This window comes from Terrapene carolina, unplaced genomic scaffold, assembly GCF_002925995.2.
Source record: "Terrapene carolina triunguis isolate 2854851 unplaced genomic scaffold, T_m_triunguis-2.0 Scaffold740, whole genome shotgun sequence".
In the NCBI taxonomy this organism is placed as follows: domain Eukaryota; kingdom Metazoa; phylum Chordata; order Testudines; family Emydidae; genus Terrapene; species Terrapene triunguis.
Genome location: NW_020665091.1, coordinates 3,237,021 through 3,264,380, shown reverse-complemented (window position 1 = coordinate 3,264,380; position 27,360 = coordinate 3,237,021). Strand labels below are relative to the sequence as shown.

At 46.9% G+C, this 27,360-nt stretch overlaps 3 protein-coding genes and 1 non-coding gene across 6 annotated transcripts in view; 1 reads left to right on the top strand and 3 right to left on the bottom strand.

Moving 5' to 3' along the window:
- Nucleotides 1–1,959: 1,959 nt before the first annotated feature.
- PHB2 (prohibitin 2) lies at nt 1,960–11,568 on the bottom strand. Of its 3 annotated transcripts, XM_024210963.2 has the most exons (11): nt 11,410–11,568; nt 11,187–11,271; nt 9,995–10,074; nt 9,537–9,721; nt 6,262–6,391; nt 5,506–5,609; nt 4,990–5,067; nt 3,932–4,008; nt 3,641–3,646; nt 2,523–2,597; nt 1,960–2,098 (listed from the first exon to the last, which is right to left on the bottom strand). In XM_024210963.2, the coding sequence occupies exons 1-10, from the start codon at nt 11,534–11,536 to the stop codon at nt 2,564–2,566; spliced, it is 906 nt and encodes a 301-aa protein (XP_024066731.1). In that variant the 5' UTR covers nt 11,537–11,568; the 3' UTR covers nt 1,960–2,098; nt 2,523–2,563. The 3 variants fall into 3 exon arrangements, with proteins under 3 accessions (XP_024066731.1, XP_024066729.1, XP_024066732.1); XM_024210961.2 differs by having other exon boundaries at nt 1,960–2,597; XM_024210964.2 differs by lacking the exons at nt 1,960–2,098; nt 2,523–2,597; nt 3,641–3,646 and having other exon boundaries at nt 3,928–4,008.
- On the bottom strand, nt 4,615–4,916 carry LOC112114329. Its single transcript, XR_002908733.1, has one exon. It is a non-coding gene; the product is annotated as a small nucleolar RNA U89 (small nucleolar RNA).
- A 198-nt stretch (nt 11,569–11,766) lies between the features above and the next one.
- EMG1 (EMG1 N1-specific pseudouridine methyltransferase) lies at nt 11,767–14,912 on the top strand. The gene is made up of 6 exons (XM_024210965.3): nt 11,767–12,260; nt 12,344–12,445; nt 12,845–12,986; nt 13,731–13,789; nt 13,959–14,108; nt 14,562–14,912. Exons 1-6 carry the CDS (start codon nt 12,123–12,125, stop codon nt 14,673–14,675), a joined length of 705 nt encoding a protein of 234 aa, XP_024066733.1. The 5' UTR covers nt 11,767–12,122; the 3' UTR covers nt 14,676–14,912.
- Nucleotides 14,913–15,187: 275 nt separating this feature from the next.
- The window catches only part of LPCAT3 (lysophosphatidylcholine acyltransferase 3), a 29,471-nt gene continuing 17,298 nt past the window's right edge, over nt 15,188–27,360 (bottom strand). Inside the window, exons 2-13 of the mRNA XM_024210991.2 lie at nt 23,692–23,799; nt 23,472–23,578; nt 23,226–23,319; nt 23,033–23,070; nt 21,729–21,907; nt 21,189–21,297; nt 18,154–18,240; nt 17,496–17,662; nt 16,937–17,084; nt 15,879–16,037; nt 15,660–15,786; nt 15,188–15,539 (exon numbers count right to left, since the gene is read on the bottom strand). Of these exons, the coding sequence (XP_024066759.1) occupies nt 15,670–15,786; nt 15,879–16,037; nt 16,937–17,084; nt 17,496–17,662; nt 18,154–18,240; nt 21,189–21,297; nt 21,729–21,907; nt 23,033–23,070; nt 23,226–23,319; nt 23,472–23,578; nt 23,692–23,799 (1,313 nt within the window). The 3' untranslated portion in view covers nt 15,188–15,539; nt 15,660–15,669. The remainder of the gene's footprint in view (nt 15,540–15,659; nt 15,787–15,878; nt 16,038–16,936; nt 17,085–17,495; nt 17,663–18,153; nt 18,241–21,188; nt 21,298–21,728; nt 21,908–23,032; nt 23,071–23,225; nt 23,320–23,471; nt 23,579–23,691; nt 23,800–27,360) is intronic.

Below are 27,360 nucleotides of genomic sequence, written 5' to 3'. Positions count from 1 at the left end.
CTTCTGGTGGTCAGAGGCTCTGGGATACCCAGAGGATGGTGTTGCATCCCTGACCCCATTGGCTAATAGCCATTGATAGACCTATCCTCCATGAACTTATCTAGTTCTTTTTTGAACCGTTATACTTTTGGCTGTGACAACATCCCCTGAACAGCAGCTCTGGCATCACTTTGCCGCATACCGCTAAGGTGGGGTGTGGAGACCGAGACTCTCTGCAGTAGCGCTCTACTCTGATCCTCACAGATACCTTTCACCAGTCAATTGCCATCTGTGCAGCAATGACAATTCTTTAGGAACCATCTGGATCTCTGCCTGCTAGTGCCCCTCTCACTAACACCACATTGCACAGCACTGCACAGCTGCAGGGCCAATGGGCAACTCCTCCCCCTCTAGAGTGGACAGTCTACAAAAAGACAGATTCAAGAGAGCTGGGGGGGAGCTGCTGCAGTTCCAGGCTCTCCCAGCCAGCAGTCTGGAGCAGATTGTTTTCCATACAGTGATGAAAACACAAAGGGCAGTTAAAACTAAGGGGGGGATCCTTAATAGGCAGAGCCCCACTTTCCTGTCAAGTAGCATGGGGCTCCTACAGTTCAGCTGCTCACCATCCCCATTAATATTTATGGCATTTCCCTTTGGGGCTGCCCTTGAGCTGGGGAACCTACCATCGCAGCGTTCTCAAAAAACAAAAGGAAAGGAAAGTTCTAGTCCTTTTCCACACGAAGATCCAGAAACTGAACTCATTAGGACGGACACCGCCCCCGACCCTTTCAAGAGCCTAGAATCGTCATACTTTAACCCGACAGCCACCCAAATCTAGCCGTAGCTTTCTGGCCATTGTGTTGTGGCAAGGCCGAGCCACTCATACGGCAACTGAAGGCCCCATGGCTAAAACAAGCTCCAGCCCAGCTGGCTGCCTACAGCTCAGACCGCTCCCCTTAGAGCCGACATTTAGTCACAAGCAGGTCACTTGTCAATGCCAGAAGCAGAGGTCAAGTAGTGGCCAAATAAACAAAGTCCAAAAATAGCAAGAACAAGGGGCTGTTTTCTAAGTCCAGCTCTACTGCCTGAGGCTGATGAGTTGCCTGTTCTGTGAAATGGGGATAATACTCCCAGCATGCACAAGGTGCAGAGGCAGGAAAGTGAGTTTAAGTCCATAATACCCTGCTGTGTCCACATGGTTAATTTCAGCCAACCCTCTCCTCCCCCGGAGGGAAAGCTAAACATGGCCCAGAACACTGCGAAAATCCACTTAGGAAGGAAGCCGCTTAAATATTGGCACTATGCAGAGTGCCCAGCAAATGTCCACCCTATTCCCCCTGCAGCAGGAGATGGGATGGGAGATCCTGTGTAGGCCTCCTATAGGAAAAATAATAAAAGGAGACCATTTAATTCAGAGGTTTGAGAGGAGCAGAGGGACCAAGGGGGCTCACCATCCTAAATCCAGTTTGTGCTGAGCAAGAAAGGCAGGGAGAGGGCTGTATTAAATACAGCTCTGTTTATCCAGCCTCCCAAGCAGCATGCTCTGCAGGAAGTGCTCACAGCAGCAGTATTGCTGTTGTGGGGCTTTTTTCATCCTCTTGGCTCATGCAGCTGAAAAGGCAGTGGAACCGGCTCTGTGCACGTCAAGTAATGGAGAACAGATGTATAGATGAAGCAGGTGTGAAACTGAGATAAGAGGGTGCTTAGGAAGGGAGATGATGAAGCAGCTTCTAACCATGTAGGTCTTGCGATGAGCTCAGCTCCAGAGTGTATCAGGCTGGGATACAAGAGTGACCCTGCCCAAGCGTGCTGGCAGGAGAGCTTCATGCATTAGTTACGTCCATCACTCCCCCCTAACACAATGAGGGTTTCACATTCCGTCCCCCTTACCATCTTGGTTCTGGTCACTGCCACCCCCAAGCCCCTCTTCTAAACCAAAAGAAACACAGAACTCATTTTCCACACTAAACACACCTGGGACAAGTTTTGGTTCTTTTTTTACTTTTACAAACTTTTGAAAGAATCACTGAGCAGATAAAATTATGTGATCTGAGAGCCCAAAAATGGCAGGAGCCCCATGAAACCTTCGTTCAAGAGTTTTCCCATGGGAAAGGGAGGGCTGGAAGAGAAATTAACAAGAGATTCATTGAACTGAAAGCTAGGTGCTGGTACCAAAACAAAGGCCTCACAGGCTTGGCAGACACAGCAGTTATGATTCTAGTCCTATAAAAATCCAAGCACTAGCAGAGGCTGGGTGTGAATAACAGGTCCCCAAGCGCTCACACTGCCCACCCCTGCCCGAGTTTAAAACCACCACATGGGATTTAATAGGACCCAAATGAAGCAGGAATTAAACTAGCCAACTGGTTAAGCCCAATGGCATAGATGGCTCCCAACACTGGGGATTGGGTACCAGCTTGGCCATTGCATTGGGAATTTCAAAGTAAGTGAGAGAGAACCATCGGTGAAAACTAACAGGCACCAGCAGAGGGCCCAGGCAGAGGGAGAATCTTGGGTGAGGGAAGATCGCCAAGGTCACTCACACATCTTGCTCTGCCAGTTGGTGTGAATGGTTCTAGCAGTTTCATTTCTTCCCCGGTTTGGTCAGGAGGCTGTCACTGTGGGGAGAGAGGAATGAGACATTATAGTCTGGAAGGCACACATGCAGGGGGTACAGTTTAACAGCTGATCCAGCCTGACATTTGGAAAAAAGTTGGCCTCCAGCCCTGGCTTCACTAGCATGTCTCTCAAAGCTCCATGAGCCCCCTGGGAGAGGTAAAAATTCAACCCATTTTGCAATGGCAGAAATAAAGGCAGAGGGAGGAAATGACTCAAGATCACACAACTAGACAAGGCCACAGCGGAAACAGAACCCAGGAGTCCGGACTACCAGGCCCCCTGCTAATGTTAACCCATTAACTAGGCCCCTGAAGACTGGCTGGCCTTCCCCTGTGTCACACGTGGGATTCAGCAGGGGGACAGACTCTGGGCCCAGGAGATCACCATAAACACTAAGTCTTTGAGGGCATGGAGGGAGTTTCAGCCTGCTTGGAGAAAGCCTATGGAGAAAGGGATCCTGTATGGAAAAATACCCTCCCCCCCACAGCAGCCAAACACACCCACAGCAGGCAATTCCCATGCCAACTGCCTCCTTCCATGATCCCACCCCTCCTCAGTCTGGGCTCTCCACGCCACCTGCTTGTCTCCTCCACTTTCAGGAACCCACCCTGATCCCATCTTGGCCTGCACTGACCATGCTGCTAAAAACACTGATTCACCACCCATCTGGCCTCCAACCTCTCTCATCCATCCATGGTATTATCTCACTCCCATTACCCCAGTATTGGAGCACCTCACAGTGTGATGTATTTGTCCTCACCACACTCCTGAGAGCTACGGCAGTGCTATTAGCCCCATTTTACAGCTGGCCTACATCCTCATAGGTCTTTAAGCACCAAACTCCCACTGACTTGCCCAAGGGCGCACAGGAAGTCTGTAACAGGGCAGAGAATTGAACCCAAGTCTCAGGCTAGTGCTCAAACCACTGGACAGTCCTCTTCCATATGGCACACCTCCCTTGCTGCCTGAAACTCGGGGATACCCAGCAGCCCTGCCTCCCACGTGATGGAAAAGGGCTCACACAAAGTGATCTGTGCCTTACCTTCCTCTGCATGTCAGGAGAGGTAGCCAAAAAGAGAAGAGAGAAAAACAATTAGATTTAACTTGATTTGAATCCTGAGCTTTAGAAATATAAGCAAGGCCCTCCCGTGCTATCCATGGACTCACCCCATTCAAGAGAAATGTGATTCAGAGGGACAAAGCTCCAGAGGGGTATCTCTGGGGCTCAGAACACCTTTCGCTCCCTCTCTATGTGAATGTTAGTTTGGGGGAAAAGGAGTAATCCATCTTCTGGAGCTATTTGGAGCCTCTATGACACCACTGCCCCCCTTACCTGGTGAAGCCCTCATCCTGTAGGTTCAACTGTAAGTTATCAGCTGTGAGATACACACGGTTCTGCGACGCCGCAATCTGGAAGAGAGACCAAGTGAGGGCAGGGTGGCTGCAGTGGGAGCGAGTTCACAAAGGGGTGGAGTGAATGAGACCCCTCCACACAACTGCCACCTTGCGCACACATTTTTGAGTGGGACAGACTCTGTGCTGTTGAGTGTAGCCTGAGTCCTTGGGAGGGGATGATGTGTTAAGGGGCTTCCAAGAGAGGTTGGGGAATCCCCATCAGATTAGCAAACACCTGTGAGGGATGCTCTAGGTTTACTTGGCCCTGCCTGAGTATGGGGACTGGACTAGATGACCTCTCGAGGTCCCTTCCAGCCCTACACCTGCTAACTGAGGCCTTGATATTTGAGGCTGCACCAGTTAAACGTTAAACTCCGTTTAAACACAGATTTAGTTAAGCTGGTGCAAAGTTATGTGTGGACATTCTTAGTCTAATTTAAACCTGGCTTATGTTGATTTACCATAAAATCAATACAGAACTGGGTTCAGTGAACCAATATAAGCCAGGCTTACAACCAAATTAGGAGTGTCTACATGGAGTTCTGTATTGGTATAATAGCACATCTTAGTTCAAGTAGTACAAGTTTGAATAAGGACAAAGCCACGTCCCACATCCAGTGCCATCAGATTTTGAGAACTAGTGCTCATTTCAACTTCCCATCACATTGACCTTTGACCCCCTAGCAGGCATGTGCCCATTTCCCAGACCGCAGGGTACTGGGGCCTCTGGGTGGCTGTGGCTGGGTATGGGGTGCTGAAGTTTGATATAGATCTGGCTTTACGGTGGGGGGGTCAGCTCTCCCCCCCACACACCAAGATCACAGATCAGTACAGACAACCCCCACCCTGAACAGAAGGGTGGGGGTACAAAGGGACAAGGTCAGGAGGAAGCAGGTCACATTCGCCTTAGACTCATCACATGGCCTCTGGAATGGGTGTGGGGAGTGCAAACAAGTTAGTGAAGGGGAATGAGACAACCCTAGCCCCCTAACTCACTGTCTTGGAGATGTTCTGGGCAGCTCGGATCTTGCGCAGCTTGATATAGCCTGGGTTCTTGCTCAAGGCTTCACCAATGTGAGGACGACAGTAAGTTAAGGGGGAAATCTGCTAACAGACCCTCACCCAGCTTCCTCCTCCTAACTGAGTGTCACCGGATTCTCTCTGAAACAATGCTCACTGAATCAGCTTGACCTTTGACCTCATGGGACAGCACAAGCCTCCCCAAGCCAAAGGCAATGGGACTGAGTGGCCGTAGCTGGAAGTTTGATGTAGATCAAGTAGGTATCAGTTGGGAATGGAGGCTCCAGCCTATCACTAAGATCACAGGCCAATGCAGACAGCCCCCATGTTCTGCCCAGGGAAGGGGGACAAATGATAGAAGAAGGCAAGTCACACCTGCCTTCAATCCATCACATGGCTTCCAGTATGTGTACCGTGGGCTGAGACAGACTCCCAGAATCCCTATGTCCAGCACACTTCCCCGACCACACCCACAGGGCATGAAAAGGATATCATCTTGGCAGCTGTGGCTTCCCCCTCTGCCTGGACAATCTTCTGCTTCTGTTCCTGCTTGGCCTTCTCCACCAGGAACTGGGCTCGCTGGGCCTCTTGCTGGGCTAGGGAGGGAAAAGGCCAAAACCAGAGACATTAGAACCAGGTTCCATCCTTCCAAATCCCATGGCAGGATCCTTCCTACAGTCTATTCTCTGGGGCTCGTACTTCTCAGGACCTAAAGTTATGGTATCCTGGGCCCTTGCCCAGCTAGTCATTTACTTATGTTGTCCATTTTTTGACACAGGGACTGCCAATTTATGTGTTGGCAGTACCTAGCACAGGGAGGCTGGGGCCCCTGGGCATAACCACAATACAGCTACAAACATTAATAGTCAGGAACTGAGCGTGGCTCCCTGAAGCAATAGGAACTCAGGCTTGCTGCAGGAATGGAGAATCTTCTAGTCCATCTTCCAAGACCAAGCACTTTCAAATGCTGCCCATCAAATACACAGGTTCTGGATGCTGGCCAAAGGAGCCAGACATTGGCAAGACCTGACTGTGATTATATCCATGTGATGTTAGTGCTATTCTAGACAAAACTTTCGGCACTGAATTTCCTTATATGAAAAGGAAAGGAATGGAACTGCCTGTGGCTAACGGTCCCAGTAGGATTCCAGAGTTCACCTGTCACAGAGGCAGATGGGCTGAGGATTCCAAAACAGAAGCACTCATCCCCTAACACTGTGCTGAGGCTTGAGGGCAGCACCAACTCACCCACTTGCTTAGCCTCAACAGCCGCTGTGTACTCGCGGCTGAAACTTAGCTCTGTGATGGCCACATCATCCAAGATGAGGCTGAAATCCTTGGCTCGCTCTGTCAGTTCCCGTCGGATTAGCAGAGAGACCTGAAATGAAAGAGTGGGTAGGAGGGGCAGGACTTTAACTCACAGATCTCTTCCCAGTTACCATTCCCTCCAGGGCATCATTGCCCCCCTCCCCTTCAACCCACTTCCTAGGGACCCTAGTTCCCAGTATCCTAGGCGATAAGGAGAGGATGGTTGGGCAGCACAGGACCCTTGCATAGGAACCAAAGAATTGCCAGACCAAGACCCACGGTCCATCTAGTCCAGTACCCTGTCTCTGACAGTGGCCAGGGCCAGCTGCTTCAAGGAAAAGTATAAGAAACTCTGCAGCCAGCAGATGTGGAAAACTGTGACCATGTTAGGTTTCAGCCTGGTCTCTAATAGTCAGAGATCGGCTTAAACTCTGAAGCATAACTTTTAACATCCCTTTCAAAATGTGTGTTGCCATTAACTAACTCTGGATAGTCCTGATACCTATATGAATAGCCACTCTCTTTCAATCCTGCTAAATTCTTGGCCTCAGTGACATTCTGTGGCAATGATTTCCTCAGTTTAGTCACTTTCAATGTCATTGAGAGTCCTCTTGTTCTTGTGTTCTGAGACAGGGAGAAGAGAAGTTCCTGATCTCTTCTCTACAGGGGTCATTATTGTGTAGACTTATGTCCCCTATTATGTCTCCTTTCTAAGGAAACAATCCCAATCTTTTTGGTCTCTCCGTTTTTCCAGGCCCTTGATCATTCTCATCACTCTTCTCTGAGCCCACTCCAGTCCCACAATATCCACTGGAGATGGAGTGACCAATACTGCACACAGTATCCAGAGAAGGCTGCACCAGTGATTTATATAAAGGCATTATGATATTCCCTGTATTATTCACAATCCCATTCCATATGCCTCCTAATATTTTCTTTTTTGACCACAGAGGCTGATGTCACGGAGCTGTCTGTGTTGCCCAGGTCTCTCTCCTGAGCTGATACGGTTAATTTTGAATCCTATAAGGTGCAGAGGTTCAGCTTTTTCCCCTCCACCATACATTACTTTGCATTCATTGACACTGGATTTCATTTGCCATCATGTGGCCCATTCCCCTAGCATGTTTGGGTCTCTTTAAAGTTCCTCCCAGTCGCCTCTGGTCCAGATTAACCCAAATAACTCTTATCTGCAGATTTTGTTTCCTCACTGCTCACCCAGGTCCTTTACAAATCATGAATACATATATTAAACAGAATGGGGCCTAGTACAGTCCCTTGAATACCCAGCTGTTAACCTTTAATCAGATGCCAACTAACCATTTATTCCTACTCTTTACTTTCTGTCTTGTAGCTAATTTTTGATCTATAGCTATATGTTGTCTCTCACCCCCACAATGACTTAGCTTCTTTAGTAGGCTCTTGTGTAGGACCTAGTCAAAGGCTTTTTGGAAGTCTAAATAAATGTCAACCCTTTCTCCACTATGTCCCTTACATGTGCAAGTAATTCTGAGATGTATGAGACATGATTTTCCTTTGCAGAATCTGCGCAGGTTAGACACTATCAGATCATGAAATTCTAGGTGTTTTGTTGTTTATAATCATTTCAACCTGTGTGCCAGGCACAGATATACGGCTCACTGCATAGTAATTCCCCAGATCACCCCTAGAGTCTTTTTTAAATACAAGTACATCATTTTCTATCCTCCAATTCTCTGGAGCAGAGGCTGCTAATGAGTGTGTGAATATTTTTGTTAGCAGCTCTGCCACTTCATCCTGAAATTCCTTCTGTAACCAGCTGGGCCTGGTGATTTTTTGCCTTTTAAATTATCAATTTGGAACAGGCCTCATCTTCACTACCAGGAAAGAACAGATCATGGTAGGAATCCCTCCAACATTCTTAGTGCTGAAGACTGATGCAAAGAAAACAGGCAACTTCTCAACCAAATCCTTATCTTCCTTAATTGTAACTTTAACCTCTGATAATCCAGGGGACTCACCAATTCTCTCAGGCTTCCTACTTCTGATATGTTGAAAGAATCTTATTTGTTTTTTGTCTTTCACTATTTGCTCTTCAAACTCTATTTTGGCCCTTCTAATTTCCCTCCTACACATTGTCTGCTATAATTTATGTTCCTGTTTATTGGCTTCATTAGGCCCAACTTTTGAAAGATTTTTGTTTGGCTTGAATAGCATCTTGAATCTTATTTGGTTATATTGGTTCACTCCTTGCCTTTCTGGATCCCTTTTAGTTCAACAGTGCCCATGTCTTCTCAGTTATTGTTTTTATAAGTAGCATCAATTCTACCGTGTGGGATTTTACCACCGTTACTTTTATCATTTAACTTCTAAAGGGCCTTTTGACTAACCTAATTTTATTGAAATCTCCCTTTCTAAAGTTTAGTGTAACTTTTTGGTACCCTAACTGCCCCTAGGATGTTGAGCCTTATTATACTGTGGTCACTATTACTTAGTGACTCAGCTACTGTCACTTCTTGACTTAACTATCAGTTTCTTAAGACTAAAATGAAAGTATTCTTTCTTCTCTTGTGCTGTCTAGAACTTGCTTCTTGGAACAGCTCTCTTAAAATGTTGATCAGTTGCTTCTCTAAACTTGGTCCCATTGTGCTGTTGGACCAGTTGAAATCCCCCATTATCTTCATTAAGTTTTCCTGCCTCTGATGTTTCTCCACATTGTGCACTCAGTTTCCTCTTTTTGATCTGGAGGCCAGTAATATATTCTTACATCTTGGGATTTGTATCCCTGGAGAGTCAATGGTGTGGTCCTGGCCAATGAGAATTTTTATCTCGCTGGATTCTATAGAATCTTGTAGATACAGCAGTGCTCTGCCATCTCTTCAGTCTAGTCTGACTGACTTGTATAGATTGACCTTATGACTCCTTCCTTAGGAGTTTACATTTGGCCTCCAGGATCTCTTTCCTACATTTCCTTGTGTCTCTGGTCCCAACATGTACCAGGACGGACCACGGGCTCCTCCTCACTCACCAGAAGCCAGTTGAGGTTTCTCATGGTATCTGCCATCATTGAACCTGGCAGGAAAGTGACTTTGACCCTGGTGCCAAAGGGCTAATCCTTCCACACTAGCCTCTGTCCCTTGTCCATCCTGTGCATCTGGGGTGGGAGTGTGGGGGGGAGCAAGCTAACTCCAGGCAGGCTCTAGCACCTCAGATCCCCCACCATGGGATAATGAACAGACCTGAGCTCGCTGAGTGATGAGTTGTGAAGCATTGAACTTGGCCACAACACTTTTGAGCACCTCGTTGACGATGGAAGGAAGGACCCGCTCCTCATAGTCCAGACCCAGGCGCTGGTACATTTTGGGCAGCTCTGCAGCATTGGGGCGTGAAAGGACACGCAGAGAGATGTTCACCATCTGCAGATCTAAGAGACAGAAAATCACATTCTGACTACATCCCCAAAGCCCAGCCTGGCTCTCAGCTCTGCCAATACCCCTAAATCTGCAGACCCCAGACCACTACTCCAGTTCCTACTTTCTGCTAAAGTCTTATTCCTGGCTTGCAGCTCCACCCCCATTATTCCAGTCCACTGCTTAGGCTCCACAAACACCCTAGTATTCTACCACTGGGCTAATACAGAAACAATGGGCAAAGGACTGTGTCCCTTCCCCTGTCCTGGTCAAGTAGATGGTCTCACCTTTGGAGCCCGTTGGGGAGGAGATTTTTCGGGGTCGAGCTCGGATATCATAAATTATTGGATACTGAAACCAGGGGATTCTGAAAAGCCAAGGACGGAATCACATGTTATACAATCAACAGAGGTATCACGAAGGAGGGAAAGGAGATTGGGATGTACATGTGTGCAACAGGAGGCAGGGGGAACAGTGAATCCAAGGACTGAATAATATTGGGGAAGAATGAAACCATGTTTAGGGCATTAGTTTAGGACCTGGAAGACCACAAACTCCTTCTCTACCACAGCCTTCCTGCATGACCGTGGGCAAGTCAGTCTCTGTGTGCCTCAGTTCCCAGACTGTAAAACAGGGATAATAGCATCGCCTTGCCTCACAGGGGCATGGTGAGGATAAATACATCAAAGATTGTGATACGAGGAGCTTAAGTTCTACAGTAATAGGGATAAACCCCCAGAAGTACCATAGGTAGATCAGTACTAATGGGGCAGCTGAGCTGTTACCTCAGATGTTTTCTGCTAAAAACTTTAACTTTTTCCTGTTTTGATGATCAGGGCCGGCTCCAGGCACCAGCCTGACAAGCAGGTGCTTGGGGCGGCCGCTGCGGAGAGGGGCAGCACGTCCAGGTATTCGGCAGCAATTTGGCGGACGGTCCCTCACTCCCGCTGGGAGCAAAGGACCTCCCGCCGAATTGCTGCCGCAGATCGTGATTGTGATCGCGGCTTTTTTTTTTTTTGGCTGCTTGGGGCAGTTACAACAAGTGGATTTTTTGTATTCTCTCCCTATTTTTTAAATCCAGAAAGTGGGTGTGTCACACGTGATACAGTTATTTTGACAATCTCAATTTAGCTGTGATGTTGCCACCTCATTGCTACAAGTTCCCAACTTTGCTGCTGCCATGTGGCTGGTACCCTGCAAAGCTCTGTCAGCAGCACAGGTCCTTTCGGGATTACAGCAGGATCTTTAGATTAGATAGGAGATTGTTTTAAATTAAGATTTAGGAACTACAAGAATGTCTCTGCTCCTGAGATTAAGGCTGCTTTTCCAAGAAATAACTTACTGGGGGTAGCAGTGAAAGTCTTGGTTTGAACGAGGAAAAAGATCTTTTACCTGCAAGAGCAAATTGGCTCAAAAGGAATCTAGGGATGTGGATGAAACCCCATGAGTCCCCTCCCGCCAAGTACCTCTGCCCCTTACCTGAAGTGCAGCCCCTCGGCCAGGATCGTGTCTGGCTGGATCCCACCGATACGGTTGAAGAATATCGCCCTCTGGCCTCCTTCCACTGTGGGGAGAGCGGGCAGCAGTCAGGCAGGGCCGGGGGTGGAGCGCGGGCCGGGCCGGGCCGGGCGAGTAGAACACCGGGGGCGGGGGGAAGTGGAGCACGGGGAAGGTTGCGGAGCACGGGGCCAGTCGAACTCACCGGTGAAGATCGACTCGCGGACCCCGTAGGCGACGGCGCCGGCTCCCAGCAGCAGCTTGAGGGCGGTGCCCATCCCGCGCGGCCCGGCGGGAAGGCGCCCCGCCAAATCCTTCAGGTTCTGGGCCATGGGGAGCTCGGTCGGGAGCTGCGGGACGGACGGACAGATGGGCAGCCGCGGAAATCAGACAGACAGACAGTCCCCCTCCCCCCAACCGCCCCGTCCCGTCACTTCCCTTTGACTCCTCTACGGCTGGGAGCTTAGCTTAGCTCGCGCTCCCCGAACCAGCCCTCACCTGCCCCCACGTTGCCGCTACAGGAGGAGGAAGAGGGAGAAAGGACACCGGAAGTGTCCGTTTTCTAATCCCTCCGACTGGAACCGGTGACCGGAAGCGGGTCTACCTTTTTCCAACATGGCGCCCTGAGATTAAAAAAGCAACCGGGTAGAGGCCGCGCCCGCTTCAAAGATAGCGGACGGGAACAACCCTCGCCGCGGGGAGGCTGACGGGGAGCGAGGCACAGGGAGGGTAAATAGCCGGACACAGGGCACGTGACATGGATGTTTAGGTTCTCTTACCGGAAGCAGCCTTTCGCACACCGGAAGTGCTAGGAATATGGCCGATTATTAGGCTCTCTCTCCGCGCCGCCGGGGGAAGCGCGAGGCCCCGGTTTAGAAGAACACGAGCTGTAGCTGTGACGCCGCTTCCGGTTCTAAGATGGCGGCGCCCACGCGGCAGCTCCGGAGACCAGCAGGGGACGCGGCGGCGGAGACGGCCCCGGCGGCGAAGCGGCCCCGGGGGCAGCGGCGGCGGCTTCTTGTGCTTCTCGAGGGAGCGAGTCTGGAGACCGTGAAGGTGCCGGGGAAGGGGGCTGGGCCTGGTGGGGACTCACCGTGACCCGCCTTGTCCTCACTCTCTCCTCGCCTCTTTGGTTGCAGGCTGGAAAGACGTACGAGCTGCTGAACTGCGACAAGCACAAATCGCTGCTGCTGCGAAGTGGCCGGGACCCGGGGGAGGTGAGGCCCGACATCACACACCAGGTACGACCCGGTTGTGCAGGTCCTAGGAAGGGCCAGGTCGCTGTGCTAGCAATCAGCTCCTACAGGAGGCGCTTATGCAAAAGCCACCCAAAAGGGAACGTTTTCTCTGGACTCCTCATAACAAGAGATCAGCTTGTTCCTTGAAGCAGGATTCGCCCTTCCAAAGATTTTTCTTTTAAGTTTATAAATCACATTGCCCACGTAAACACCCATCTTTTTAAATTCTGCTGCAGCAGAGCCAGTGTGCCTTTTTGGATTCTTTTCTCACCACTTCCTCAGCAGAATAGTCCCTTCCTGCTCACTGTGCCCAGACCCTGATGTCTGAGAGTTGATCCTTCCTTTTAGCATCAAATTCTCTGGTGTCATGTGCTTCCCCCATTGTGTGCTTTCTCTCTTAAGAGCCTCCTGATGCTCATGGACAGTCCCCTGAACCGGGCTGGCCTGCTGCAGGTTTACATCCACACCCAGAAGAATGTTCTCATTGAAGTCAATCCCCAGACCAGGATTCCCAGAACCTTTGATCGATTCTGCGGTCTGATGGGTAAGAGGTCCAAACTGCTTCATCCCCATTCTGGCTCCCCACTTATGACCCTTTGACCCTCTAGCCTGTCTCTGTTTTATTATTTGCTTCCCTCTCCTCCACTTGTTTGAGTCCCTGGTTCAGTAGTTCCTCCCCTTAGGCTGGGGGAGGGGCCTTCAGATATGAAGGAGCACAGGATGGAAGGAAGCTGAAAATTTTGAGGAAAGATTCAAAGAGCCATATAGACTCAGACTTTAAGGCCAAAAGGGACCATCATGCTCATTTAGTCTGACCTCCTGCACATTTCAGGCCACAGAACCTCACCCACCCATTCCTGAGATAGACCCATAACCTCTAGCTGAGTTACTGACATCCTCAAATCATGATTTAAAGAGTTTGTTACAGAAAATCCACCATTTACACTAATTTAAAACTAAGAGTTGACCCTGCTGCAGAGGAAGGCAATAACAAACAAACCAACCCACCCTGTGTCTGTTTGCTGTGGTGAAGCTGCACCTATCAGAGCAGAAGAACCTTCTGCAAGTCTGGGGATGTAAACCACAGCCATAGTTTGGGAGAGTGGGATGAGAGAAAGTAGCCCAGGTCTCAGCCTTAGGGATGCTGCCCCAAGGGAAGGTTCTGCATTGGAAATTAGGAGGCTCAGACATGAAACTTGAGGCTTTTCCCAACTCAGCTTGCTGAAGAATAGGTACTCTAATGTTGGCACATGAAAATTTCCTGGTTCTCTTCTTCTCCTCCTACCAGTTCAGCTGCTACACAAACTCAGTGTCCGTGCAGCCGATGGGCCCCAGAAACTGTTGAAGGTAAAAATTTCTATTCCTAACTGTTGAGGGGGAACTTAATGACTCTGTGGTGCTCTGTAAGGGCTGAGGATGTGTTAGGAAGTGAGCCTCTGCTGCTGTACAGAAACGTTGTTTTGAGCCCCAAGATCTCACCTCTAAACCTCAAGCTAAATGTGTTTTCCCCATGCAGGTCATCAAGAATCCAGTGACTGATCATCTCCCTGTGGGCTGCATGAAGATAGGCACCTCTTTCTCAGTCCCTAACGTGACGGATGTGCGTGAACTGGTTCCCACTGCAGAACCTGTTGCAATTGTTGTGGGAGCTTTTGCCCATGGCTCGGTAAGGGTAGTGGTGGCTGACACACCTCTTCTCCCATCACTGATTGCCTGGGGGAGCAGTAGACCTGTCATGGGAAGTAGGGGACTCTTTCCTTTTCAGTATAGATCATGGTTTTCCTGCACTAGAGAGGGGATGCTGTTGATGCAAGGCCTGTGTTCTGCTGCATGATCGCTTATGTTAAGGGGGTATTCCCTTTCAATTTCTCTCCCAGAATTGCACTGAATTTTATGATCTTATGCCACACCCATGCCCACCCACTTCACCTGGATACAAGATGTTATGAGTTAGTAGCTGTCCTGCTTCAAGGGTGGGTGCATATCAGTTTTGGGTGGATTGCAGTACATAGTGTGACAAGTACTGGAAGTACAGCAGTATTGTCAATGGTTGGGGGTATTAACTGACTGGATAGTAACATGGATTTCCTGCTTCCCTCTCATTCTTCTCTCTCCCCAGCTGAATGTTAACTATACAGAGAAGATGATCTCCATCAGCAACTATCCCCTCTCTGCTGCCCTGACCTGTGCCAAGATCACCACAGCCTTTGAGGAGGCATGGGGGGTGGTGTGAGCCCTCCATAATTGGCCCGGTGGAGTAGGACTCTGATCTTTCTAGAATTGGCAGCTATTTTTCTACTTGTGTATGTAAAGAGCAGAGTCAACCTTGGCTGAAGGCTCAGTGATAGAGTTCAAGGCATACCGTGCTGAGCTTTCCTTCCATACAGGCTGCTCCCATGGTGAGAGGCCAATGGGCACCCCTCTGGGGGTGTTCTTTCTCCTTATATTAAAATTACTTTTGATAAAAATGCATTTTTGTGCTGTGAATTTTTTAACTGCAGGTGAGTAAAGGGGTGAGGAGAGATGCTAGAGGGTCTGTGCCTGTATTATGACCTTTGCTGCCATAAACCTATTCCACAGCTGCAGTGGATAGCAGTCAAGAGTAACTGTCACTCAACCATAGCCTGATAAACATGAGCCAGAGAGGTTTCCCGCAGCAGTTATTTAACATTCCTTGGACCTACTGTTTCCTGGGGAGGAGGTTTCACCTCTCCCACTCACCAGAAAAAGCAGCTGAAGCAGGAGTGGGGAGGGGAAAAAAACAGGGAACAATTTTTATCTGGGATGACTGAAGTAGAAAATTCAGAGGTGGTTCCATCCCCACATAGTGGCGGTGTTTAGTGCTTTACAATCATTTGAAGTCAGCATAAAGGAGTGTCCACCAGAGGGCAGCAGAGAGATAAGGCAACATGTAGAGGGTGTGGAAAGTGGAGGGGCATTGCCCTCTGCACTCCTCACTAGTGGGTCTCTGACCCTGTACTCTCTGTTCCCCTCATCACATTGACAGAACAGTTGAACTTGAACACAGCAAACTTGACAGGTGATGCTTCAGCACGGGATGAGTCCATCACCTGTGCCAGTTCACGCATGGTACAAACTGAAAGGAGAAAACAGGCAAAGTTAGGAATAAAGCAGCCCCCATTGACATCGGTAATCCTGACCTGCACCTTTGCTGTTCTAGGCCCTGCCCCACTCTGCAGCTGTACCCAAGTCTCACCTTTTGGCTGTTACTCTGCTTTCTTTAGCTTTTCTTTCCGTGGCACAAATGCTCTGCGGACGTAAGGCAACACAAGCAGTAAGGTGAGGAATATCATGTGGCCTAGGAAATAAATAGAGCTATACACCTGTGTGGAGAGAGAGGGGATTAATGATTAGCTTGCATGGTGGTCTCTCCTGTCCCCCAAAATCTTGCTGCCCTTTTAAGGTTTTTATGTACCTTGATCCACTTGTCCCAGGTAAAAAGACAGAATGGCACCAGTGAGTAACCCATGAACATCCAGTGGATGGTTTGCTGCAGCACATAGTAGAGAGGCTGCAGGAAAGTGATGGAGGCCCAAGCACTCAGAACAGGGGAGTCCCGCACTAGGGTGATTGCCTGACAAAAAAGGAAGGAGTGGTCAGTATGATATTCCTACTGTCACTTGACATCTGTATGCATTACACACAGGGCCCTGTGCATTCAGTGATCATAGACAGAATTGGCCTCTATGCTCTGAAAGATGTAGTGTTGTCAGACTGCCGACAGTCAAACAATGACTCTGAAAAAAGTTCAGTAGAGTTTTAATATGAGCCCTAAAGAGATTAGCTGTAAACTAGGGTTGTCAATTGCAGGTAATGCCTGCCATTAATAAACCACAATTAACACATTAATGACATACCTGTGGGCAGGGTGGAAGGCATCAGCAGCAGGGGGCTGAAGCCCCAGCTTGCAGCTCTGGAGGTGGCACAACGGCTGGAAGGGGTGCTGCACTGTAGCGGCCTGCAGCTTCCCCTGGGGAGGGGGCTGAAGCCCAGAGGCCCCAGCCCTGACCCTCTATTTGAAAATAGCCCCCACCCCCCCAAATATAAATAAATGGTATTCTAATGTTGTTTTAACTGTGATTAATCACATTTTTTTAATCACTAGACAGCCCTACTATAAACTATTTCACTGTTGATAGTTTTAGCAGATGCAACCAGATCATGTGCTTGCAAGCTTCTCAAGTGTCCAGAGCCTCAGTTGCCCCCTACCCATATGCCAAACTGGCTTCCTCCCTGACATCTTCTATGATGGAATTACAGATTGTCCACACAGATGCCAGCAGTCTACTTAAGAGCAAACAATATGGTGTAAAATGCAGAAACATAAGGGACAGATCAGTTTGATATTTAATTTAGGTAAAGCTTCCAGCGTGGAAGTTTCCCAAAGTTACCACAGACTCCTGGGTCTTTAGAAACCATGGGGCCTTGGCTATCACAAGCCATCCCCCTGCTAATATACCAGACACAGCATACCTGTCTTTCAACGATGACTATAAGGAACTCCATTTGGAAGCACACAAGGTAGCCAGAGTGCAGCCCATGCCACACAGCCAGGAAGAACAGGGCCAATGCCTGTGACAGAAGCTTGTTACCCAAGAACTTCAGCCGTTTGAAGATGTAACTGGAGCCAAGAAGAGAAATTCAATGCAGTTGTGATTGATTAGCTCCTTTCCCCTCTGCACACTGAGGACATGTTCTGAGAGACTGAAGGCCTCTGTGTCCCTTCAGTGGGATAAGCAGCACTAATGAGGGGAGGCCAACCTGCTGAGAGCACTCAAGTGCTGGGGCAGGTGAATACTTTGCATGACTGAACACTTGTCCAACCAGGAGCTGGGTCAAGTCATTTCAAAGGGTCATGAGACGGGAAAAAACTTTCCATCACAACTGCTTTGGGGCCACGTTGGAACCAGTGCTCTAGAGACAAAGGGCTTCATACTCCATTCCCAACATCCCTGCCCCAGCAAGCCCTCCAACTTCTGGCCTGGGCCTAGATTGAGACTGGTGCTCTGACTGTGAAAGGCCCCCTGCTCACCGAGCCACCCAGGCATTGGTGTTGATGTTGAAGGAAGCAATGGTCCCCGTGAAGAAGGGTGTTGTCTCGAATAACCAAACCTTCATGTTGGCACAAGCGTCCCACTGTGGTTTCCCATTCTCATCTTGGCCATTGTACCCAAGGCCAACGAGGATGCAGACTCCTTCCTGTGAGAAACTACACATATCAGGGAAAAGCAGCACCTCCTACTGGAGAAGTCAGAGTTGGGCAGTTATAGGCTCCTCCCCCACAATGGCACAATGCCTACTGTTGGTAATGGCAGAGATGAACTGCTACAAGTTGCCTCCCTACTGGCTAGGAAGGGCAGAACTGGGTAGCAGCAGGATACTTCAACTCCCTTGTCTGGCTATTATGTCTCACTCCCCACAACTGAAGCGGGGGGGACCCTCACTTTTCCCATCCTACGAAAATATGAAATGTCAAGAGTTTTCCCCATTCCACAAGGAGTTTTGGGTTCACCGAATCAGCATTTTCTGATTAATCTATTTTGTCAAAACATTCTCAACCAGCTCTTTGTCACAGCAGTCCCTGTGAAGGAGGGCTGATCAGAGCAGCTATAAGGTTCCTTGCTCTGATGCACCTGTCCTAGTCAAGTTAAAAGAGTTTTTTTCAGGGCACATCCTCCTTCTGGACTCACCGTGACAAGCCAACAGGTGACATATTTGTAGAGTATCACTTTGCCCCAGATCAATATGTAAAAGCATCGGAACCAGAAAGGCTGTTCCTGCAGAGATACAAAGAGAATCCAGGAGAAAAAAAAATGGTGGCTGAAAACTGTCCAGGTGTTATATTAGCTCTAGCACATCATCTCCTGGATCATGGAGGATAGTCCCTAGTGAAGCAGGCCAGTGGAAGGATTCACATTTGTGACTTCAGAGAACCCAAGAGCTCAGGTACCCTAAATACCGAGCTAGCTAGCAGTACTGAGACACAGACAGCATTGCTAGATCTGAGCACGTGAGGTCTCATCTCTCTAGTCTGATCTAGTGTTTAAAGGAGAGATGCTCAATTTTATATGGCTAAGAATAGTTAACCTCCTGTAATCCAACTATTTTACAGCCAAATACCATCAGGAGCAGTAACATAATAGCCACTTCAGAAGCATTTTAGGGTTAATATTAGGGCAGTTAAGCGATTAAAAAAATTAATCACGATTAATCGCATTGTTAAACAATAACAGAATAACATTTATTTAAATATTTTTGGATGTTTTCTACATTTTCAAATATATTGATTTCAATTACAACACAGAATACAAAGTGTACAGTGCTCACTTTATATTTATTTTTTATTACAAATATTTGCACAGTAAAAAACAAAAGAAATAGTATTTTTCAATTCACCCAATACAAGTACTGTATTGCAATATCTCTATCACGAAAGTTGAACTTACAAATGTAGAATTATGTACAAAAAAAAACTGCATTCAAAAATAAAAAATGTAAAATTTTAGAGCCTGCAAGTCCACTCAGTCCTACTTCTTGTTCAGCCAATAGCTCAGACAAACAAGTTTGTTTACCTTTGGAGGAGATAATGCTGCATGCTTCTTGTTTACAGTTTTCAGAGTGGTAGCCGTGTTAGTCTGTATCAGCAAAAATAACGAGGAGTCCTTGTGGCACCTTAGAGACTTAACAAATTTATTTGGGCATATTGTCACCTGAAAGTGAGAACAGGAGTTTTCATGGCACTGTTGTAGCCAGCGTCGCAAGATATTTACGTGCCAGATGCGCTAAAGATTCATATGTCCCTTCATTCTTCAACTGCCATTCCAGGGGACATGTGTCCATGCTGATGACGGGTTCTGCTCAATAACAATCCAAAGCAGCTTTCTTTTGGGTTCTGTAGTTTCCGCATCAGAGTGTTGCTCTTTTAAGACTTCCGAGAGCATGCTCCACACCTCATGCCTCTCAGATTTTGGAAGGCACTTCAGATTCTTAAACCTTGGGTCGAGTGCTGTAGCTATCTTTAGAAATCTTACATTGGTACCTTCGTGTTTTGTCAAATCTGCAGTGAAAGTGTTCTTAAAATGAACAACATGTGCTGAGTCATCATCCGAGACTGCTCTAACATGAAATATATGGCAGAATGCTGGTAAAACAGAGCAGGGGACATACAATTCTCCCCCAAGGAGTTAAATCACAAATTTAATTAACGCATTTTTTTAACGAGCGTCATCAACATGGAAGCATGTTGTCTGGAATGGTGGCTGAAGCACGAAGGGGCATACGAATGTTTAGGATATCTAGCACGTAAATACCTTGCAGTGCCAGCTACAAAAGTGCCATGCAAATGCCTGTTCTCACTTTCTGGTGACATTGTAAATAAGAAGAGGGCAGCATTATCTCCTGTAAATGTAAACAAACTTGTTTGTCTTAGCTATTGGCTGAAGAAGAAGTAGGGCTGAGTGGACTTGTAGGCTCTGAAGTTTTACATTGTTTTGTTTTTGAGTGCAGTTATGTATCAAAAAAAATTCTACATTTGTAAGTTGCACTTTCACAACCAAGAGATTGTACTACAGTACTTGTATGAGGTGAACTGAAAAATACTATTTCTTTTGTTTATAACTTTTACAGTGCAAATATTTATAATAAAAAATAATATACACTTTGATTTCAATTACAACACAGAATAAAATATATATGAAAATGTAGAAAAACATCCAAAATATTTAATAAATTTTAATTGGTATTCTATTGTTTAACAGTGCAATTAAAACTGCGATTAAACACAATTTTGAGGTAATCGCATCAGTAAACTGTGATTAATCGACAGCCCTCGTTAATATTTTTATTTCTAAATTTTAAAGTCCTTGTTTGTTCCTGGTTATGTAGAAAAACTGATGAACTTTAGGGAGAAATCAGCCATTTCTCCAAGGATCTCAAAAAGTCAGATCAGTTTCAAACTCAAGTGAGTTAACCTGCAGAGTGAGCTGGACCTGCTGAGTAAAGTCACTACTTTATTTTTGTAAGCAACAACATTGACAAACAAGCAGGACCTTGAGTGGATCCTTCATTGTTGTGTTGGCATTAGGGAATGCTTAGTTTGTGAAGTCTTGAAAATATATGGTTCATGATTTCTTCTTTACCTTTTTTAAGTATAAAAAATCCTAGGAAACTATATGCAAAGTTTCTTGTTCAATTTATAACTCAGTATTCATGTTCGTCATTAAATGCAACCCCCCGGGCATGCAATGCCACTGAATTAGTGGGGGGTGTTTAACATTTGCAGTTACTGACCCTTCTGTGATATTTAACTAGGCAATCCTTAAAAGTCCTTTCACTTAGGCTTGGTCTACACTAACCCCCCAAATCGAACTAAGGTACGCAACTTCAGCTACGTGAATAACGTAGCTGAAGTTCGAAGTACCTTAGTTCGATCTTACCTCGGTCCACACGCGGCAGGCAGGCTCCCCCGTCGACTCCACGGTACTCCTCTCGTCTAGCTGGAGTACCGCAGTCGACGGCGAGCACTTCCTGGTTCGACTTATCGCGTCCAGACAAGACGCGATAAGTCGAACCCAGAACTTCGATTGCCAGCCGCAGAACTAGCGGCTGGGTATAGACGTACCCTTAGTTTTCTAGTTTTACAATTCCTGTCTTGAGTAGCTGGTGCCACTTACAGGAATAGATTAGCTTCTAAAGCTCAGCTCTAACTACTAACACTAGTACTTACCAGGTATGCATCAGAGATGAGGTCTTCATCAGAGATGTATGGGCTCACTAGGGTATAGGTTACCAGAAAGAAGAGGCCTAGGGTAAGGCGCTTGCCAGCAGGCACAAGGCTGGCGGGAGGGGGGGGAGAGAGAGAGAGAGAAAGTGGAGATCAGAGGTCAAATGTTGCAAAGAAACTCAAGGCTTCCAAATTGAACAGAATTTAAAAAAAGAAGTGGAGCTAAGGGCTCAGATGGGGCTGAAGGAGGATCCACTGCAGTGGCCACCCCCATTGGGAACTGGGATCAACACCCCACCAGGCTTGGGCTGGGTCTGCATTGAGTGTTGCAGACTCAGAACAAAATAATAATACCCAAGAGCAGTGCTAAGGAGGGTGCTGCATTGTGGCAACTTTGTAGGGGAGTCTTTGGAGGCTGCATCCCCCTGAGAGTCAGTACTGAACCCTGAGATCCAGTGTGGTGCTAGATGGCAATGTACTGCCATCTAGGTAAAGGGTGCTTGGGGCTCTCATGAGGGAGGGGGCCAGAGTGGCTCTGGTTACCTGTTGGGTCTTTGGCCTGGAACATCAGTCATCTCGCCCCTTGCCAGTTTCTGATAGTCTGTCATGGAGAACTGGGGCCCCACCATGAAGGCACCATAGAAATAGGAGAAACCCGAGACCTCCAGTAAGGTAGGAACTCCATGGACTGCAAACCGCTTCTGCTCAGGGTTCAGGGACCCCTGTATCAAAGGGAGCGACATTAACATTTCCCTAGACTAATTGTGGATTTAACTCCCCCAATCCATCTCCCCTCTGGTTTGAGTTATAAACTGCTACACTCAAAGGTCTCACCAGTTCACTGATTCCTGTAAGATACAAGCCTCCGGCTCCCAACAGCAACAGTATCTGCATTCAAGGCACAATCATGGGGATCCACGCTCCCAGCTGATCCCTCAACAAGGGGAACTGCACCCGTCCCCTCCAGCATTCCAAGTGCAGTAGGAGCTTCACTCCTAGTCTCCTCTAGATTGCAGTGGCATGCACACACCCCAACTCATACAAAGCTTCAGTGCTGGGATCCACACTTCCCAGCAGAAGGATATATTCCTGGGGCACAAGCCCATTACACTACTCACTAGTTTTGCTGCTTGAACTTCACCTTGGAAGTCTCAACTGAACCATGTTCTCTTATTATCAGTGGTAATTTGTCTGGGTGGGGGACAGGGCGAAGCCCCAAACAGTAGACATGCAAGCGATATGTTAGAATGGGGATTAGGAGACAACAGCAGAGATTCTAGTCTCTCTTCCTCCATAAGGAATCAGTATTTCTCACACCCTACTTTGCGATAGGGTGACTGCTCCCAAGTTGCTAGGGTCCTGGTCCCAACACCCTAAACAAGGAATAAGGGGGAGGGGCAGGTCATCTACAGGGGTAGGAACCCTATGGGACTGAAGAGGGGAGAACAGGGATGAGACTGAACCAAGGGAAAGGAGCACAGGAAGTCTTACCCAGTGTTGAGATGTCTGTAAGACTGAGTATTTCCCCAAAGGAAGGGCCCCATTGTTCAGGACATGGGGAACTAGAAGCCCTGAGGAATGGATTTTATGAGACTGGGGAGAGAATACGATCCTGTCATGGATCCCAGAGCTGAAGTGGCTAGCCCCAGCTGTGATTACTATTGTCCCAGACAATCCCTTTCCACTCTGGGGTTCATGCCTCTTATACACACACAGATGCACCCTCCCAGCCATGGCTTTGCTGAGCTGGGGATTTAGTTCTTTGACTCTCTCCCCAGAACTTGACTCCTCTGGCCTTCAGCTCACAGGAAAGAAGTGGGAGAGGAGAGAGATGGGGCTTCACTCACCAAATCCTTCCCTCCATCGTAATAATCGACGGCCAAGCCTAGAGATAGAGAGATCAGAATTACGTTGAGACCATCTTTGAAAGGATAGGGTTGAACCACTAAGGATTTAAACACCTCCTCACCTTTGGGGCAGGAGTGGTGGAAAGCATATACACGGTGTGTGTAAAGGAAGGGAATAGGTGGCATCACTCACCAATCAGCTTGAGAGTCAAGACACAGTGTGGCATGGTCCACTTAATGTCATAATGCTCTGTGGCAGTGAAGTAATAACCAGCCATAAGGTATGTCTGAAAGAGACCATGGTATGGATTACTCAGACTGACTACTCCAGCAAAACTTGTTCTATCCCCTCCCACGCTCACTACTGGGAAGTAAAGGATTGGGTAGCAGCAGCAGGCTCCCCACTCTAGATGAATGCAGAGAAGAAGGAGGCACTTACTATTTGAAAGCAGAAGGTGGTCAAGACAGCAGTTATCGTGCGGCCCATAAGCCTCAGTATGAGGAACTGGATCAGGACACACAGCAGGGAGTGAGTGAACTGTGTCCCTGTGGAGACAGATGGACTGGGAATTGAACTACACAGCAGCTCCTCACCACAGGTTCTCAAACTGCAGCAAGCTCTGAGCCAAGCAGCCCATTTCTCCCCATATCCCTCTTACCGAAGTTGAAGTAGGCAATTGAGAGCCCTGTTAGGGTGTTGTACAGGTGAATGAGGTAGACCTCCTTCTGGAAGAGGAAATAGCGCTGGAACAAGGCAAAAGGGTATCCTTGGTGGGGAAAGAGACAGGAATATAACTTAGTGCAAACAAGAAGACAGGTTTATACAAGTCTAAGCAATAAACCTCTAGGGCCCATAAGTGGGTATGTGTGCTCCTGGGCTCTGTATTCCCCCTCCCCAGTGGCCCAAGAATTAAGGTTGCCTGTGCAATCTTAATTCAGCCCCCTTGTGTATATGCATTATGATAGTCTTTAATTACATAATCACATACTATTATTTCCACAGGGTCCCTACCTCATTTAGTGCAGAGGATGAATGGTGCTCACTGAATAGGCATTTATTCAATACTTTGTTTTCTCCTCATTGTTCAATGTGTGGCTCTAGGACTTATTTACTACACACTATTCAAACCCTGCTCTGAAGACAAAATTATTAATTTCTGCATAGACTTTTCTGCAGCACTCATCGCTATAGCATATAAGTGCTTCACAAGTGTCAATTTATCTTTACAACACCCTGGGAGGCAATATGATATTATCCTCACTGTACAGAAGGGAAACTGAGGGGCAGAGGTTAAGGACAAAAAGTTCCCTCTAATTTTAGGTGCCCAATTTGAGATGCATTGGATTTTTTTCAGAGTAATTAGCATTATATAGCACTTTATATAGCACTGACTTCAGCTGCAGCTGTGAGTGCTCAGCACCTCTGTAAATCAGACCTCAGAAAGGGAGGAATACACAATTAGTGACCATCTGTGAAAAGTTTGGTTTAAGTGATTTCCCCAGTATCACATAGGAATTTTGTGGTAGAGACAGGGATGAATCCAATTCTCCAGGGCGGCATTCAACTGCCTTAATTATGAGACCTCTCTTTCTGCAATCCCCAACTTTATTCACCTTCCAACTTCTGCACCAAATGAGGCAGGGGTTCTATAGACAACAGCCACCTTCACTACGCAACCTTGATTTGTTCTCAGGGTCCCATACAAAATGTACAAAGGAGCTGTGAAAGGATAGAGCATGCTCACTGAGGATGGAATCTTTGGAGATTTTAGCTGTTAAGCGCTGCAGGTCTCTACTGAACATATGCAAACTGGTTTTTCAAAGGCTTATAAATTTGGGCAGATTTTCACAGGGACAGCAAAAGGCATCTCTCTGCCTCTGGACACAAATTGCAACCCCTGCTCCAAAGCATAGGGGCACTAGAGCTGTTCAAGAAAAATGTCTCAAGGATTAAAAACAAAACAAACAAACATCATTCTCAGAAACAACTGAACCATTTTGGTGGAAACTTTCCCCAAAAAAATTCAGCCTGAGGCAGACACTCAATGGGAAATTTCAGACAAAGTTATAAGCAATTGAAAACAAAATCTTATATTGGGAAGTGTCAGGCAACCCTAATAATTGCTATCACTTTTAGCTCCACCTATAATTATTGGGCTGACAAGTTTACAAATTCGTGGTAGCCAGAGGAATAAACATCCTTGCCAGAGTCCAACAAAGAAAATGAGGACCCACCAGCAAGGTCCAGGGGCAAACTACTACTTAAAATAGGGCTCTCCATTATGAAAGCATTTCCTGAAGCTCAGCAACACATTTGATCATGTTGACACGGATAAGAGTCACAGTTACTTGCTTCTCTTTTGAAGACGCTCAGTCCCATTGGTCAGGAAGTGGGCGAGGAACATCCGTATGCATGATTACATTACCCTAATGCTGCTGCTTACTACAGTCTCATCTTCTCTCTCCTTAGGAGTCAAATTACTTCCAATGTCATATTGGCCCGAGTTAAGAATGACCTAAGCTGTTGACCTGGCCCGGTCTATAGGCTATCATAATAATAATTAGATACAATTGTCAATACCTTAGTTGAATTACAACCTAATTTCTCCAAGAGCAGTCTATGCATGAGCTTTAACTATATGGAGAGGTTGAAGAGTCATTATTAAGATTATTCAGGATAAAAAAAAGTGGGGTGCCAGCTTCTAAAATGAGTGCTAACTTTCTTATTTTGATTAAAGCTTATAAATAAATGTGGTAATTAGGATCTAAATTCTCAGAAAATTCATTCCGTATTCCAGTTGTAAATGTCATGATTTTGGGGAAGTTATACTGTGTCCTTCATACATAAGAGATTGAATCCCTGGTGCAAGTGCAAAACACAACCACAGTTACAAAGCTGTGGCCAGTGACTCTACAATGTATTCAGTATCTTATTGTTGCATTCTGCACTGCTCATAGGGAAACTATGCTCCCCTTTGTGACATTGCTATTTCTGTCCTTTGTTCTTCTTCCTTCCCCATTCTCCTTTCTCTACTTCTCTCCCTCATCTTTGGGCTTGTCTACACAGAGTTTGGAATTGAAATAATTAAATCTGTTGCAATTCACACTTTTTGGTTATTTTGGCATAAGTCTACATAGACACTCATTCCAAAATAAGAGTGCCCACTCACCGATTCATACTGAAATAACTGATAGCTATTTCAATTCCACTTTCCACACAGAAAAGCCCTAAGTCTCTTTCTTCCCTCTAGCAACTTACAATTCCCACACCCCACTCTATCCACTAAAATGATCAGCAGTAAAAATGAATCATCATCAGGCTTGAAGGGATATGACACATTTATTGTCTTCCTGAAATGACTGACAGCCTGAAACATGATCGGTTTATATTCAATGCATACGTGGAAAGGTTTTTTCCCCTCAGTCACAATGGCTAGAAGCTTTCTCCCTTTCGGCAAGCAAAGTTTAGTTTCTGCAGAATCTGAACATATCATACAAGCTCCAAAATGACATCTGTCTTAGGCAAAGGAGTAATCTGTTCCCAAAATCACCTCTACCAAAACCAGAGAAAATACTGAAAGAAGCAGCAGGGGAAGTTTCTCTAGATGGTGCCAAGGAAGAAGTGGAAAATGCCAGATAAAGGCCTGGTCTATACTAGAAAATTAGGTTGGTTTAACTACATCGGTCAGGGGTGTGAAAAATCCATACACCCTGTGCGGCATAGTCAAGCCAACCTAAGTCCCCGTGTAGAGATAGTGCTAAGTTGATGGAAGAATTCTTCCTCTGCCTCTTGGGGAGATGGATTACCTATGCTGACTGGAGAACCTCTCCCAATGGCATAGGTAGTGTCTACACCAGTGGTTCCCAAACTGGGGTTCACAAAATGTTACAGGGGGTTCTCGGAAAAAAATTCCCTAATGGTGGACAGAACTGTCCCTAGGGACTCTGGGCAGCACGGGGCCAACAGCCTGGAGCCCCTGGACTTCCAAGAGCTAAGCAGATCAAAGCAAGCATATCTATCACACTGAGGAGATTTAAACTTCAAGACTACTTATAAGAAATGGAAAGGGAGGTGGATATTTTTTGCTGTTTTTAAAATTAAATAGGCAGCTAGTATTGTTTTTAAAATTATTCTGAAGAACAAGTTTAAGCTTTCTTGTAACGTCTGTTGTTTGCCTGGACTGCCCAAGACCTGAATGCTTGTGTACGAGGAACTCTTTGAGTTGGCTTCTTAAATACCTTCAAGATGTTTCACATCTGATACTCCTTGATGAAACATTGGAGCCTTGTGTTATAACAGGCTTATTCAAAGAGATACAAGCTACGAA